Source organism: Tachypleus tridentatus, chromosome 2 (assembly GCF_004210375.1).
Source record: "Tachypleus tridentatus isolate NWPU-2018 chromosome 2, ASM421037v1, whole genome shotgun sequence".
Classification (NCBI taxonomy): domain Eukaryota; kingdom Metazoa; phylum Arthropoda; class Merostomata; order Xiphosura; family Limulidae; genus Tachypleus; species Tachypleus tridentatus.
The window spans coordinates 24758120-24774205 of record NC_134826.1 but is presented as its reverse complement, the minus strand read 5'-3'; the positions used below and the strand labels follow the sequence as shown (position 1 = coordinate 24774205).

The following is a 16086-nucleotide window of genomic DNA, read 5'->3' as shown; positions in this document are numbered from 1 at the left end:
TATATGAAAGAAATATTTGCTACTGTTAAAAATGGGGCCTCAACAGTTTGAAAATGTCACCATTGAAACGATTTAAGGTGCTGTCTGATGAAGTAGTTTTATACTAACGTAAAAATACATAAAGCGATATTATTACATCACAAACACTTGGAGTTGAAACATGACATTGATAAATATGAGTAGTTTAAGTTTAATCAGTGATATCTGAAATAACTCTGTCCTGAAAGTTAATTCTTTCTTATTTCTAATCATCTACGAATGACGCTGAAATTATTTAGGAAAACACTTGCCAATTGCTATTTCGAATCGTTAAAATCTTAAACTAACTTACTTCATCACATCAATTAGCAATCGTTTCATAAAGTAGTTCACCGTAAGAGTCACCCTGAAATCTTTCAAATGCCAGTAATGCAATATGACAAACTTGTGATACCGTGACACTTAAGTAAGAAGAATCCGTGCCTTTTAAACAACTCAGAATATCAATACAAACCAACTGTTTTTGTGAAAAAACGTCATGACAAGGAATTTGTCAAATTTTCATTGTTCTCACTTCCTATGTTCTATCCATAGTCCCCGTCGAGTCCCCGTCACACCAAACATGCTCGCCCTTTCAGCCGTTATAATGTGACGGTCAATCCCACTATTCGTTGGCAAAAGAGTAGCCCAAGAGTTGGCGATGGGTGGTGATGACTAGCTGCCTTCCCTCTAGCCTTACACTGCTATATTAGGGAAGGCTAGCGCAGATAGCCCTTGTGTAGCTTTGTGCGAAATTCAAAAAACAAACCAAATTCTTTCTTTTTTATCCTGGAGGCTCACGTTCATCCACATTCCTTTATTTTCCAATGTCATTAAATATAAGGGGTATCATTATCTAGGTATTTAAAAATACCCCATTAAAACACATCTTTGTGAAAGAATAACTTGGGTAGGAAAGGCCAGTTATATACCCTTCCAAAAATGATCAAGTTTTGATGACATCATAAAGGAAAGCCTAGCATTGTTGAAATGTAGTACTGATACAATCTGTTCCCACGAGGGTTTATATAAACCATGGCTGTCACGTGATTTGTTGATTTGGATATCAAGAATAGTTTCAATGTAACGTAATCAACACTCTTTAGCTCTGTGGATACTATGGTCGCTATATAAAATATAAAGTGTGTTCGATTAGTTGAAAATACTCATAAATTGCGTAACCTATCTTTACGTCAATTTTTTGATCTCTCTATAATTGAAATCCGGTGCTGTAAAATATTTAATGCATTAATTATTAGTGAAAAATATACACTTGTACATGGTTGTTCCATTTACAACACCTATTCATTACATCTGGGACTTTAAACCAAAACATTCTTGCCACACCTAGCTCAAGTATTCTTTGGTAAAACCAAACGCATAGCAATTCCTATTTACGAAGGATATAAACTAATACCCGTGTCGGCTTGTCAGTGGGTTTCCTAGAAAAACTGTGGAGATTGACAGCAGCCAGGAGAGGTAATGACTGAAATAATTATACAAAAAAAAAAACAAAAAAAAACGATTCAACTATAGGTTCTGAAAAGTCCACATAAATTAACTCTTACAATGCCATGTATTTTCAACAAAGTATTTAATGGTGAGCTTTATGTGAACAACCTCTTCAAGAGAGTGAAACATGAAATTTTAATACATACCAACTTTCGTGGAGTATAAAGTATAACTTTTAACAGTAAAATATTCCCTTTGTATAGATACCAGTGATACACGTATAATGTTGACGCTTTTTAAGATTGGATATCGCTGATTGTTTCTTTATGGGGAATGTTTTAATGAATGAATATAATATACTGTTCAAAAGCAAGTGAAATGCTTTAAACATCCGAGGTTTCGGACCGGTTACAGCTCTTCGCCGAAAGCACAAAATGAACAATAGTATAAACACGTTACGCAACCTACATAACAGCTCTTAAAAAAAAACACTACAATAAACACTTACGTATTGACATTTCAGTCAGAGTATACGTCGCTAAAACGTTTTCTACTTAAACTAAAATTACAAAAGCTAATATTTATGACAGTATTTGTACTTCGTAAAATATCGTTGTTTTAAATACCTTTAACAGTTTTCTTTCAACTTTAATTTCATAATATTAACTATCACATTTGTTAGTACCAACAGTTGACGTGCGCATGGACGTGTATTTGTTTGGTTTGTTTTGAATTTCTCGCAAAGCTACACAAGGGTTATCTGCACTAGCCGTCCCTAATTTAGCAGTATAAGGCTAGAGGGAAGGCAGCTAGTCATCACCACCAGCTGCCAACTCTTGTGCTACTCTTTTACCAACGAATAGTGGGATTGATCGTTACATTATGACGCCCCCACGACTGAAAGGTCGAGCATAGGTGTGCGACAATGAAACTTATCGCTATTATATTTTCGATTTTTCAACTGCAACCGAAGTAAAAAATACATGAAAGAATATGATATTGGTTTCATCTGCATGTTATTATATAAATGTATATTAGTAACGTGACAACTCACCAAATAGGACAAATATAAAAATAATTCTTAAACTGCACCGAGAAATAAATTTGAGGTTCTTATTCTGATCATTACAGTCGACACCATAAAAAAACTGGATACACCATCCATGTGTTTTCTATTAACAAAATCAAATCAGTGTACATGATGCACACTTATTTCTGTTTTGCTTTATGTTCACAACCTTGTAAACATGTGTTTCATCAATCCACCTACACAAGTTCACGTCATATGCATTTATCTATACGTATCCGCTTATTCCGTTAAAGTATAGGCGAAGGCAAAGCTCATTACAAACATTTGATGGGCATTTTTTTTTGTCTTGAATCACTGCTATACAATTTACCAAATTAAAATAAGAAATCTACAAATAGTAATGATTACATTCAAGTACAAAACATCTAGATATCATTAAAATAACTTCTGCACATCAGTAAATAAATAATAGCTTTGTAGTATTCAAATAAACGTAAAGTTATATGATGTTCCAATAACCAGTTTGTTTGTTTCGTATGTGGTTCTGTTATCAACTGAAATATAACTACATTACAATCAAAATTCCTTTAACAGTTTTACATTAAAATGCCTTGGCTACTACATACGGGGTTTCGAAGTACTTGTATCGTCATGAGCTAAAGTTGTTACGATTCTATTGAAATCCTGGGCGTGTTTGCATAACTAACTATTTGATCTTTACGCAAGCTGTTCACAATGTTGAAGAAAACACTTGCATTAAGAGAAACTGAACAGTACACACATTCTTAATACATTTGTTTAAGGTGTGCGTGAGATGAGTCATATGTTTTTATCAATATTTGTGGAAAACAGGACGAAAATAAATTCTAATTCTTGCCTAACTTTATGCAACATTAGATCTACTCAAATATTTGCACATGAAACACAGTTATACATACATATATACTTTAAATATCTTTCACGCGCATTCGTCAAGTGTCATTAGAAGAGTATCTTGATTTCGAAACTACTGGTATAGATGATCCAACATTTTTTATTTATTGATTTATTTATTTGGTGTAATTGATTAAATTAGCTTTTATTTCCAAATATTCTGTTTTCATTTCTCTTTATTCCAAGTTCTGGCGTTTTTAGTTGCTTATTATACTATCTGCGATTACAGTAATATAACTTATAGCAGAGTAGCCAGCCACATGACGTAAAATAATTAATTATGTATCAGTACATACCATCATGGGTTTGCATAATAAGCAAACAGCTTATTATTCCAGATGTTTGTATTTAGTCGATGCGGTTGCAATCCATCACAGAGGGTTTGGTTTGTTTTAAATTTCACGCAAAGCTACACGAGGGCTATTTGTGCTAGCCGTCCCTAATTTAGCAGTGGAAGACTAGAATGAAGGCAGCTAGTCATCACCACCCACCGCCAACTCTTAGGCTACTCTTTTACCAACGAATAGTGGGATTAACCGTCACATTATAATATCCCCACGGCTGAAAGAGCGAGCATGTTTTGATGTGAGGGGGATTCGAACCCACCACCCTCGGATTACGAGTCGAGAGCCTTAACCATCTGGCCATGCCGGGCCCAATCACAGAGGGAGAACATTAGATAGCATACAGAAAACAGTGACAGAACTACATTTTAAACTTAGAACTGGCAAGTTATGAATTTGCAGTAAAATTCGTTCGTGTGATTCCAACCTTCAGATATCAGACCGATAGGCTGCACGTTAATGATTTTGCTTGTTTGTTTTTGAATTTCGCGCAAAGCTACATGAGGGCTATCTGCACTAGCCATCTCTAGTCTTACATTGAAGGAAGGCAGCTAGTCATCATCACCCACCGCCAACTGTTGGGCTACTCTTTTACCAACGAATAATGGGATCGACCGTAACATTATAACGCCCCCAAGGCTGAAAGGACAAGTATTTTTAGTGTGTCGGGGATTCGAACTCGCACCTTAATTAAATGCTTAGCTAAGGTCACGTCTAGTCTGAATTGTCAACTGTATGCCTAACTTTAGACCCTAGTTTTGTTTTTAACGAAGTATCCATTTTCGAAGTATGTGTTTGTGTTGTTGTTTTTTTTCTTATAGTAGAGCCACATCGGGCTATCTGCTGTGACCACCTATGGAAATCGAACTCCTAATTTCAGTGTTACCCTTATCGTATTTAACTATATAATGCAATAAGAGTCGATTATTGGAAAAACTGTCGCATGCTATTTAGTAGTTTCATTTGTAACAGGCATTTGTCTCCAAAACTAATGCTATTAACAGTTTATATTCTAGTCATTTTATTGTTTCGTTCTTTTAATTTGTTAGGTAAAATAAGGCCTATTCCAGAAAAGTTTACAGTAACAAATTAGTTTCTTTTTTCCTTAACTTTTCTACAAGATATCTTCACATGTGCCCTGTCGAAACTTGTAAATCTAGGTTCACAAATGATCAACGAAAATACGTTATTAATGGTACTATGACTAATGCACAAATAAACTTACATGTACATTTTCACGGTTAATCGAAAGCGTAAATGAATAGAAGTGATAACTAACACTAATCCAAATACTTAACTGAATGACTGGCACTCTACCAACTGAAACTGTTTAGTCGATCAACACCTACTCGAAATCCACTTTGACATTTACTATTCCTTCACTCTACTAACTGGTATTTATAACTAATGTCTTACTTCTACATATTTGCCAAGTTTACTAGTTTTACTGGCTTCGTCAAGAACATTCTACGACTACTTTTATGAACTAGATTAAAACATTATAAACGCTCCTTACAACAATATATGAGTAGCTAGTATTACTGTTAGAAAATTCAGTGTTTCAAATGGTAGAAGCGGTGAAGTCGACACACGAGGCTCTCCATATTGTTTGTTTTGAATTTCGCGCAAAGCTACTCGAGGGCTATCTGCGCTAGCCGTCCCTAATTTAGCAGTGTAAGACTAGAGGGAAGGCAGCTAGTCATCACCACCCACTGCCAACTCTTGGGCTACTCTTTTACCAACGAATAATAGGATTGGCCATCACATTATAACGCCCCCACGGCTGAAAGGGCGAGCATGTTTGGTATGACGGAGATTCGAACCCGTGACCCTCGGATTACGATTCGAGTGCTTTAAACACCTGGCCATGCCGGCCCATTGTTTGTAGTTAATCACAAAGTTAAACAATGGGCCAGCTGTGCCCTACTCTCCACAGGTATGGAAACCATCTTACTAACTTGCTCAAGTCGTAAACATAGTGCTGTGCCACTGGTGAAAGGGTCGCCATATTGATCATTGAACAAAACTGTACTTCCTAACGTTAGCAAATATATGTTTAAACTTTAAAGAGTTGTCTGCTATAGTTTAATTTACTTTATATAATAAATATTGTTTATTTTTTGCATTTTTCAATAAATTTTACATCGTTTTCAAACTATGTCTCTCTTACCTCGCCAACAGTTTACTAAAATTGTCTTGCTGCAAATTAGCGACATCTATTTAAAACTCAACTTCTAGTTTCAAAATAAAATTTACCAGTCTAAATTTAAAAAAAAAAACAGATTATTTGAGACAATTTCCTTATTGTCACCATGCGAAAATCCTGTTCTTCACGCTATCCAGTTGAATTCCATCTATATTAGATGAGTCATCCTAAACCATGATAAGCTAGATCAATTACCTTGCATTTACTAAATCTAAAGGCCATCTGTCAAATATTTATCTCCAACTCACCAGTTGGTTCAAGTCATTTTGTAACAATTCAACATCCGCATTACAGCTAGAAATACGGAAAGTTTAATATCACCAGCAAACTTTGGGTATCCGTTAACTACGCCCCTACCAATGATCAAGGGGCTAAAGCGCTGATCTCTGAGGTATCAAAAGTTTGACTGAACTTCTCAACAACCGTTTGCTTTTATTTACCCTGAAATCCAATTAACCAGTTTTTCTCTAAAACACTACCAATGTGATTTGTTTGGTTAATCTCTAACATAGAACCTCATCAAAATCTGTTTGGAAGTCTACATACATCAAATCTACACCAATATTTTCTCTCCTTCCGATTACAAGTGAAATTATTACAAAAAAACAACCAAGAAACAGATGATTAATGCGAGTCTTCCCTTTGTAAGTTTTACATGAATTAAAAATTATTATCGTATCTTATTAAACGGTTTTTATATGGCTTCTTTTATTTGATTTTATAGAATTTTTCCCGCCACAGTTTGTTTTTTGAATCTCGCGCAAGGGTGCACGAGGGCTATCTGGGCTAGCCATTCTTAAGACTAGAGTGAAGGCAACTAGTCATCACCACCTACCACCAACTCTTGGGCTACTTTTTTACCAACGAATAATGAAATTGATCGTCGCATTATAACGTCCTCACGGCTGAAAGGGCGAGCACATTTGGTGTGACGAGGATTTGAACCTGCAACCCTCAGATTGGGAGTCGAGCGCCCTAACCACTTGACCATGCGCAACTAGCAAATAACGTCCAACGAATCTCTTATCACCACTTTAAAACTAAGACAATGTGTTAAGACATAATCATATTTGTGGCCTTTTCAAAGAGAATATACTTATTACACCTATATAAATCTCTTCAAGGAGGCATTTCACAAATGTTCTATTTAAGGCAAACTAGAGGCTTTGTTTGCTTGCTCTCACCTACTAATGTTGAGACACACGCAGACACTTTCAGAGTTAGCTGTTAGTTCATATAGGTTGTATTCTTCATGGAAACCGAGCTACGAATACCCATAGATATGATATACATTTTGATCCTGTTGATTATCTGCCTATATTGCTAACTGTACTCATCTTGCTTAAATGGATAAATGTCACTTTTTATGGATTTTTTTCTGCTTGCCATAAATCTTGGAAAATGTGAAAACTTTTACTTTCATCGGTATAAACTTTCAGTAAAGACATTTCCTCACAAACTCGTGCTATAGAAATTGTAAAAAGCTTGGAACTTCACTATATTCTGGGGAATGCTGTTGCAAGAAAGGCAGAAAATAATAATAATACAGATACATATTTACTGTTGACAGAATATGATATTCTTGTTTTGGGGAGGAGAAATTTTAAGGAAAAGATTAGTTAGGGTAAGGGTAAACATTGAAAAATTCCGGCAAAGTGCTTTGTCTGAGCATAAAAAGAAAATACTATGTGAGCTAATTCTATAAAAACATAAATGTGACACTTATTCTACTTATTGAAATTAATGCTACAGAAAAAAAAATCCAATATAAAATGATTTTTTATATTTATTTGTTAAGATGTATTAGTTAATTTCGAAATATTTATATTTTGAAAAATTAAGATTTTTGTTTAAAGATTTAAAAGAACATAGTTTGTTTCTGACAGGTATATACGGTTAGTGTAATGTTTTTAATAAGAAAGCACACGTTTGTCATATTTACGAACCTGAAATGTCTGTACTCCGTAAATAAGAAAGCACACATACTTGTCATATTTACGGGCCTGAAATGTCTATTCTCTGTAAATAAGAAAGCACACATGCTTGTCATATTTACGGGCCTGAAAATCTTGTGCAATCTTTCAATGAAGGAGAACTCACGTTTCTCATAGTCATAGTCTTGAAGAGTCTACAATCTTCAGATGAAGAAGTACCCAAGTTTGTCACGTTATGGAATTTGTAGATAACGAAGTACCCTGGTTTGTCACGTTATGGAATGTGTAGATAACGAAGTACCCTGGTTTGTCACGTTATGGAATGTGTAGATAACGAAGTACCCTGGTTTGTCACGTTATGGAATTTGTAGATAACGAAGTAACCAGGTTTGTCATATTCATAGACCTGAAAAATCTGCAATCTCCGGATGTAAAAGCATCTACTCTTGTCATATTTATAGACATTGAAGACAATACCATCATTTCGTGGCAAACAAAAGTGGCAGTTGACAAGGTATTTGATCTTGAATACCAGACAATTTATTCACAAGTCCCAAGATTCCTGTGGCATTATATTATTGGTGACTAGTTTACAGAGCAAAATACATACTGGATAAAGATATTTTTACATCAAATGTAGAGATCCAACGAGAAACCAAATTTTTATTAAGTAACTTATGATCCCAGCTATGCAGAAAGCGAAGATACCATATGCAAACTATGAAAGGAATACTTGTACACAAAGTACAACACTGAACGTTTTTGAAATTTTAATATAAATGAACAGAAACATGATACTGTATTGTGTTTTGCTAGAGGTCAGCAAGTTTCACCTTGAAAGCAATGAAAGTAATTTCACTATCACGTTTTCAGATAAAAAAAATACATATATTATTTCTAATACTGTTTTGTTAATTGTTCGAGATACAGTGTTTTCAGCTGTATTACAGAATAACTATTAATTATTTATATTTGAGTATGTTATTGAATTAATATCCGTGTCAATTCTGTTCACACCATTGTTATCGTTTTAGATATTTTAACATGTTACTACAGAGTATACAAGTAGCATTAAACATTAGTGTTCAATGATAAATATTTCGTATTTTATTGTGTTTAAGCGCTTTCAAGACTTTATACGTGAAAAGGTGTTGTGGTGTAATTTATCCAAGATTCCCTCTCACTTATAGATGTTTTACTGTGTCAAGATTGCTAGTTAACACCAATTTCTCGTTCGAATAAACTAGCTTGGTTGTGTATTAAAGCGGAGCAATAATAATTACATGGCCATAGACACCTTGTCAATTATTGAAAGGAAAATTACCAGGTAGATCCGATGATTTCTTACAAACTAAACTCAGGTGTATCATCATACTTACCGTTCTCAATAACATTTATATATAGAACCCTGCATCCTCTTTCAATTTATTCGACGGATTACAAAAAAATAGTTAAAACTATGTTTAATTCCAGTTTAATACATAGCAATGATCCGGTAGCTGACTTTAAAACTTATTTTTACAGCTATTAAAGCAGTGCCTTAATTGAAAACAAACGCATTGAAATGTTAACATAAGAGTGAAGACTTTCCATCCGTCTTCGTTTGTTAACAAGGGTCATCTGCATTAGACACGAACTCTTGAACTGGTCTTATCTGATCGGGTGATGGGGACGCGAACGTTGGGCCCACAGATACCTGGTCAGATACGCTAACCACTGGACAATGGTCAGCTCAATTCTATCTTTAAGAACTTTGTTGTTGGTTTTTTTTTTGCCGTTTTAATATTATCAAATCAAACACTATACTAACATGAGACTATTGTGTACGTCTTATTAGGCTAATTGCAATTATCTGCAGTTTGGCTAAGAATCGCGTAGACTATCTTTGTATGGAGGTTAACTTCACTATTTAATCTAAGTCATGTATAGGACATGGTCTTTAACTAAAGTTTAGAGGTTGCTCGTTACTTCTTAACATTGTTTAATTCACAACGTCAGACTTGCTAATCTAATCACTATGTCCTTCTTTGTCCAAGGAATCTTAACATCTAACTAACTGCTTTTATACACCTATATACTTTTGATTACCAGTTTATTTTTCTCAGTTGTACTAAATATTTTGCTGTTTTTGTTTTTTTCATTATTGAGAAGGTCGATGAAGATGACATTTCTAATACCACTGCAGAAAAGTAAACTTCTAAAACAAATAAACTGTGCGTCGAAGCCATCTAACAGAATAGTTCTAAATCTACCTCGTTGGTCAGATACTCAGTGACGTATTTAGATAGGGACCAGAGGGAGTTCAGCCCCAGGGTCCATGGTCTTAATTGATAATTTTATTCTGTGTAAAATTACATGGGATGTAGGGCCTACAAAAATTATTAGCCCCTGGGCCCACACAACCTTAAATTCACCACTACAGATACTAACAGACACATTGCAGAATTTATTTCTCAGCCAATAATGATCGCTAGACTCAACAAAGCCTGCTTCTTCGAGTCAAGGCTTACTACACAATATAATTACATAGGAAACCACTAAATATGTTATTCTATTGAAGGGTTTACTAAAATGAGATTTTGTTATTAAATATTCTATAATGTTAAATATAAACCTTTTTTTTATGTTTCTACTGAAAACGATAGCTTTGAAGGTTGATGTAATAATCAACTTACTCTTTGTTAACTATTTGTTTAGGCCTGGCATGGCTAAGCCTGTTAAGGCATTCGACTCGTAATCCGAGGGTCGCGGGTTCGAATCCCGGTCACACCAAACATGCTCGCCATTTCAGCCGTGGGGGCGTTATAATGTTACAGTCAATCCCACTATTCGTTGGTAAAAGAGTAGCCCAAGAGCTGGCGGTGGGTGGTGATAACTAGCTGTATTCCTTCTAGTCTTACACTGCTAAATTAGGGACGTCTAGCACAGATAGCCGTCGTGTAACTTTGCGCGAAATTCAAAATAACAAATAAGAAAATAACATCAACTTACTCCATAATTATAATAACTTCGAAAACGTGAAACAAAAGCCACATAATGGGAAATATGTTTATGTTGCAGTTCAGTAATTATTAGAGTTCATCATGTGAGAACTTTACATTATGAAGATAATATGAAATAATAATCTTCACAATACGTATAAATAATTGGAAATAGTTCTAATTAATATTCAGTCATCATCATAATTTAGTAACAACAAAGAATGAGAGCACTCATATGAAATAACACTAACAATGAAACTAGTTCCTTGGATGGCAGGTTCAGGGTTTTAAAAACCTAGCAAACCATTACATATTTCAAAGTCGTCATTTTATTGTAATACCTGAAAGTTTCCTGTAATGAATAAAACTGAATAAGTTATCAACAACTGAGAAAGAATTCGCGTACATATTGTTAGGTATGTAGTTCTACGTACATACGCATAGACAATACATATACCTGTAAATTCTTCATGTCTAAATACTCATATTTTGATCGAATTAGTTAGCGTGATATGATATTTCACAATCATTTCTTGTTCTACACAATATATTTGACATATTGTGATACTTAAGTATTGTAATGTGCTACATCTATGCATAATAAGAAAATAAAACATGTTACAAACATTCTCACATCAAAAAAGGTAGGTGGTACAACTGTCCCCTTTCAGCAAGTCAGGTGTTCGACACGTGGTGTATAATTACCGAGTTTATAAACATTTTTCGTTCTGTGTGCATTATTTCTGTCTCCTTACAAAGCATTAAAACAAATAATAATATTTGTTATATTATTAGGAGGCACTAAGTCTATTATGGCTTAAAACACATGTACCACAGGGGTACGTGCATTTATTTATATTCACTTTCCACAGAGAACCGGAAGTTAGATCATTAATCCACTGGAAATTTTCAAAATACTTTGGAGGCTAGGGGAGAGAGGAGGTGAGTAAAAAGGGGTGGTTCAGGGTGATAGATGCAAGTTTGGCCCCCCCCCTTCCGAAACTCACTCGAAGTGTTATATGAAAAAAGGTTTGTTGTTGTTGTTTTGTTTTTCCCATCATAAGACCTTCCTATAACGGATGCGTGTACTACAGAAGAGTTTAATATTACGAATTATATTGTGGTCTACAACCCACTTCAATCTACAAATACCATGACTTTGACGAAGCAACGTTAAACAAAATGTTGACTATTCTTTTAAAACAACGATAAATGCAACAAATGAGCTACCAATATGTAAAAAACAAAACACTATGTCAGAAAACAGGTCTGTCCTGTCAAGCAGAAGGATACTGTGTAAAGTTTCTGAGGTTCTTTTTAAATACATTCACAAAGTACATCAACACAAAATTAAGATGTGCTGGCATGCATGTTCGAATTTAGTGCTAGTGTTGATTTGTCAAAATTCCTGACTACTTGGGCACTGAAAAGTGTTTGTATGTATATGCATTATTATGTGTATTTGTTCTGAATTTCACGCAAACCTACACAAGAGCTATCTGCGATAGCCGTCCCTAATTTAGCAGTGTAAGACTAGAGAGAAGCACTAGTCATCACCACCCACCGTCAACTCTTTGGCTACTCTTTTATCAACGAATAGTGGGATTGACCGCCACCTAATAACGCCCTCATGGCTGAAAGAGCGAGCATGTTTGGTGTGACGGGGACTCGAACCTGCGACCCTCAGAATACGAGTCCAGTGTCTTAACCACCAGGCTATGCTGGGCTGATGTGTATGTATTCATACATTAATTCCACCTCCGTTCACAAGGTGGTTGTTAGTTTGTTTCTGAATTTCTCGCAAAGTTACACGACGGTTATCTGTACTGGCCGTTTCTAACGGCAGTGTATGACTAGAGGGAAGACAGCTAGTCGTCATCACCGCCCACCGCCAACTCTTGGGATACTCTTTTACCGACGAATAGTAGGATTGACCAAAACATTATAACGGCCTAACGGCTGTAAGGGTGAGCATGTTTGGTGCCACGGGGATTCGAATCAGCGACCCTCAAATTATGAGTCGAGCGCCCTAACTACCTTGCCATGCCGGGCCCGTTCATAAAGTCGCCTTAGCAACAAAAGTAAATTAAGAAAACAAAACCTGTTGTAATTAAAGTCGTTACATATTATAATAATTTAATATAACATCTTCAAGTTTAAGTTGAAAGTCAGGTGGAATTCTGATGTATCGCAGTGATGTACACTGAAACGTATTGTTAATCAAACACCTTATTTTGATAAATCGATACAAGCTTGATTGGAAGTTGTAATTGTATCTAGCTTTGACAAAAGGGAGGTACGTGTTAAACTATACACATGAACACGAAATCAGTCACGTCTTTTAATCTGATACACTTTTATGCTTTGTCTCGGTTATGTAGATTATCTCTGTACATAAAGTACTGCTTTGTAAATCTATATCAGTTGGAAGCCGACCAAAAGAAACACTCATTTATGGATACAGCCTTCTTATACTGAAAGTTGTCCAAAGTAATCGTTGGCCTTTTAGTGGCTAAGCGATGAGTCTGAAGACTTACGAGTCTAAAAATTGGGTTTCCATACTCGCGATGGACATAGCACAAAGAGTTTTTTTTTAAATTTCGCACAAAGCTACTCAAGGGCTACATGTGCTAGCCGTCCCTAATTTAGCAGTGTAAGACTAGAGGGAAGAAAGCTAGTCATCACCACCCACTGCCAACTCTTGGGCTACTCTTTTACCAACGAATACTGGGATTGACTTTAATATTATAACGTCTCCACGGCTGAAAGGGCGAGCATGTTTAATGCAACAGGGATTCGCACCCGCGTCCCTCAGATTACGAGTCGAGTACCTTAATCCACCTGGCCATACCGGGCCTAGCGTATTGTGTAGCTTCGCGCTGAACAACAATGACGTAATCGCTAAATAACTGATTATTCTCTTTTATCTTAAGTATAACGTTCACTTCTAAATTTAAAATACTATAAGCGGAAACTCGCAATAGGCGAATCGCGTTATCGAGTCCCATCGTTGACCTCACACATTCAGCCATGGAGGTATTTTAATACGTGAGGGTTTGTCCCACTATTCCTTGGTAATGAGTTGACTACCTGTTTACCTATCATTTCACAATTATTAATCGCTCCAGATTTGGGGGCGTAGAGCGCAGATAGCCCTCTAGTAGCTTTGTCTGAAGTTAAAAAAAAACAGAAAATATGAAGACTTAGAAAACCCAAAGTGTTTTGTTTAAGTGTTTTAGTTTACGTAATAAAAACATTATTTAACAAAACTGTTTTATTGTGAGAAACTGGAGCTAAAAGGTTGAAGAATTTTCTATTACACTGCACAACAAAAGTTTTTGCTTCTTGAACACTGTTGGATGTTCCTTATAGATTATTGGCTGCTGATCACGAAAATCACATCCAAATTTGCCCATCACGTACCGTTTCATCGAAATATTCAGTTTCACCAGGATATTGCTACAATGGAAAGACGATATCAGGGCAACTGGAATCCGTCAATGCTTGCTGACTACTGTTGGACACTGCAACATGATGCACCGGACATTGAATACAAACGAAAATCAGGAGCAAAACACTTTTAATTATGTTGAACTTAATTAATAGCGTATTAGAAACATAAACGCAATTAAATACGTTATTGCCGGTAAACAGTTAATTGTCTGTTTCTCAGAGTTCCTACGTGATGAAGAAAAACCATAATTATACCCACCAGGCACCTGTCACAATCAGCAAACACTTTTCAGGAAGCAAAACTTTTCAAAAACATTGTTGTGCAGCGTAATTTTTCTTCTTATGTTATAGTCCCCCGGGATCACAACAGTAGTTCTAAAGACTTACAAAGCTAAACTCCAGGGGCTGATTCCCCACCGTGGATGCGGCAGATAACAAAGCGTGGTTTTGCTCTAATTCTTACTTTTATATTCCATTAAGACCATGAATCTTCGTGAGAATACAGTTAAGTACAATATTATAATAACTATTATATGCTGATTTTTAATATTAACACGAAGTTTTAACCTGTTGACTGCCAGGTATTTCAGCTGCTATAATACAACTCTTATGATTCTTCATTTTGTAACTTTTTTCGTGACGCCATTTTGGATCGAAAGTGAAACAATTTGTAAGTAGGTCAAATGCATGTATGGTGCTGACATCTAGCGTTGAAGTTAGGTATTATTGAGAACGACTTAACTCGTCCGTGGCACGGTGTTACCGATCGGCTTAGACGAGTTATCTTGTCTATGACACTGAACAGGTTACCATAATCTGGAAACTAAAATATCAATAACAACAAAACACCACAATGCTAAGTAGAACATTTAAGATAAAAATTTCAACTAAACTTAAAAAAACACCTAATTTCACGTATTTTTTTCTTGACGATCGGATAATTTAAGAGTTTTAAAGGTACTTTGTGAATACTGTTTGTATGATGGAAGTAGTGCCACACTAAACTCACCTCTTTTCTGCATGAACTGGAAGAGATCATCCAAGAACTCCTTCCTCTGAGGATCGTCATTTAACTCGTACAACTAAAAAAGACAAATTATGAAGTTTTATTATCAAGTATCTGTTTTGAGTAAAGCGTAAAATCACATCTATAATGAAACAGCATCAATATTACTGACGTAAGCTTCTATCATTAAAAGACTGTAAACTTAAAATATTTTATGTGGACGTTAAAATCAATGTGGTTTACATGGACGTTAGAGTTAACTCGAACTTATTAACTCATTTAAGTTTCGCTTCTTATAATAAGATGGTTACAATGGTTGGCACAGCAGCTCATACAACGGCTCCGAGTGTTTTTCAACGTACAATTTTTAACTCAGAGTTTCATCAACTCCTGACCAATTTGAAATCTAATTACAGTTTTGTATTCAGGAGGTCAAAGACTTTCGACTGGTGTATTTGACCACGCCCAAGGTCACATATATTAATTTATTCTAATCCTGCCTAAAATAATTTCAATTTGAGGGTAGCCTGGTAGAGATTCTGATGGGTAATCGAGCTAGTGCGTGCGATACAAAATACAGCTCAAAAAGGCTAAAAAGTCTCATAGAATAACCCTGCCCGAAAGGAGTCAGTTCTCACGACTATTTAGGATTTTTCTTCTTTCAGACATATAGAAAACCACACTCATTTTATGAAAGTTCCCCAGTAGCAGAGTTGCATGTGTGAACAA

At 35.5% G+C, this 16086-nt stretch overlaps 1 protein-coding gene across 1 annotated transcript in view; it reads right to left on the bottom strand.

Moving 5' to 3' along the window:
• Window positions 1–15499, bottom strand: part of LOC143239673 (AT-rich interactive domain-containing protein 3A-like) — a 43121-nt gene extending 27622 nt beyond the window's left edge. Inside the window, exon 1 of the mRNA XM_076481028.1 lies at window positions 15361–15499. Within this exon, the coding sequence (XP_076337143.1) occupies window positions 15361–15373 (13 nt within the window). The 5' untranslated portion in view covers window positions 15374–15499. The remainder of the gene's footprint in view (window positions 1–15360) is intronic.
• Window positions 15500–16086: the final 587 nt, after the last annotated feature.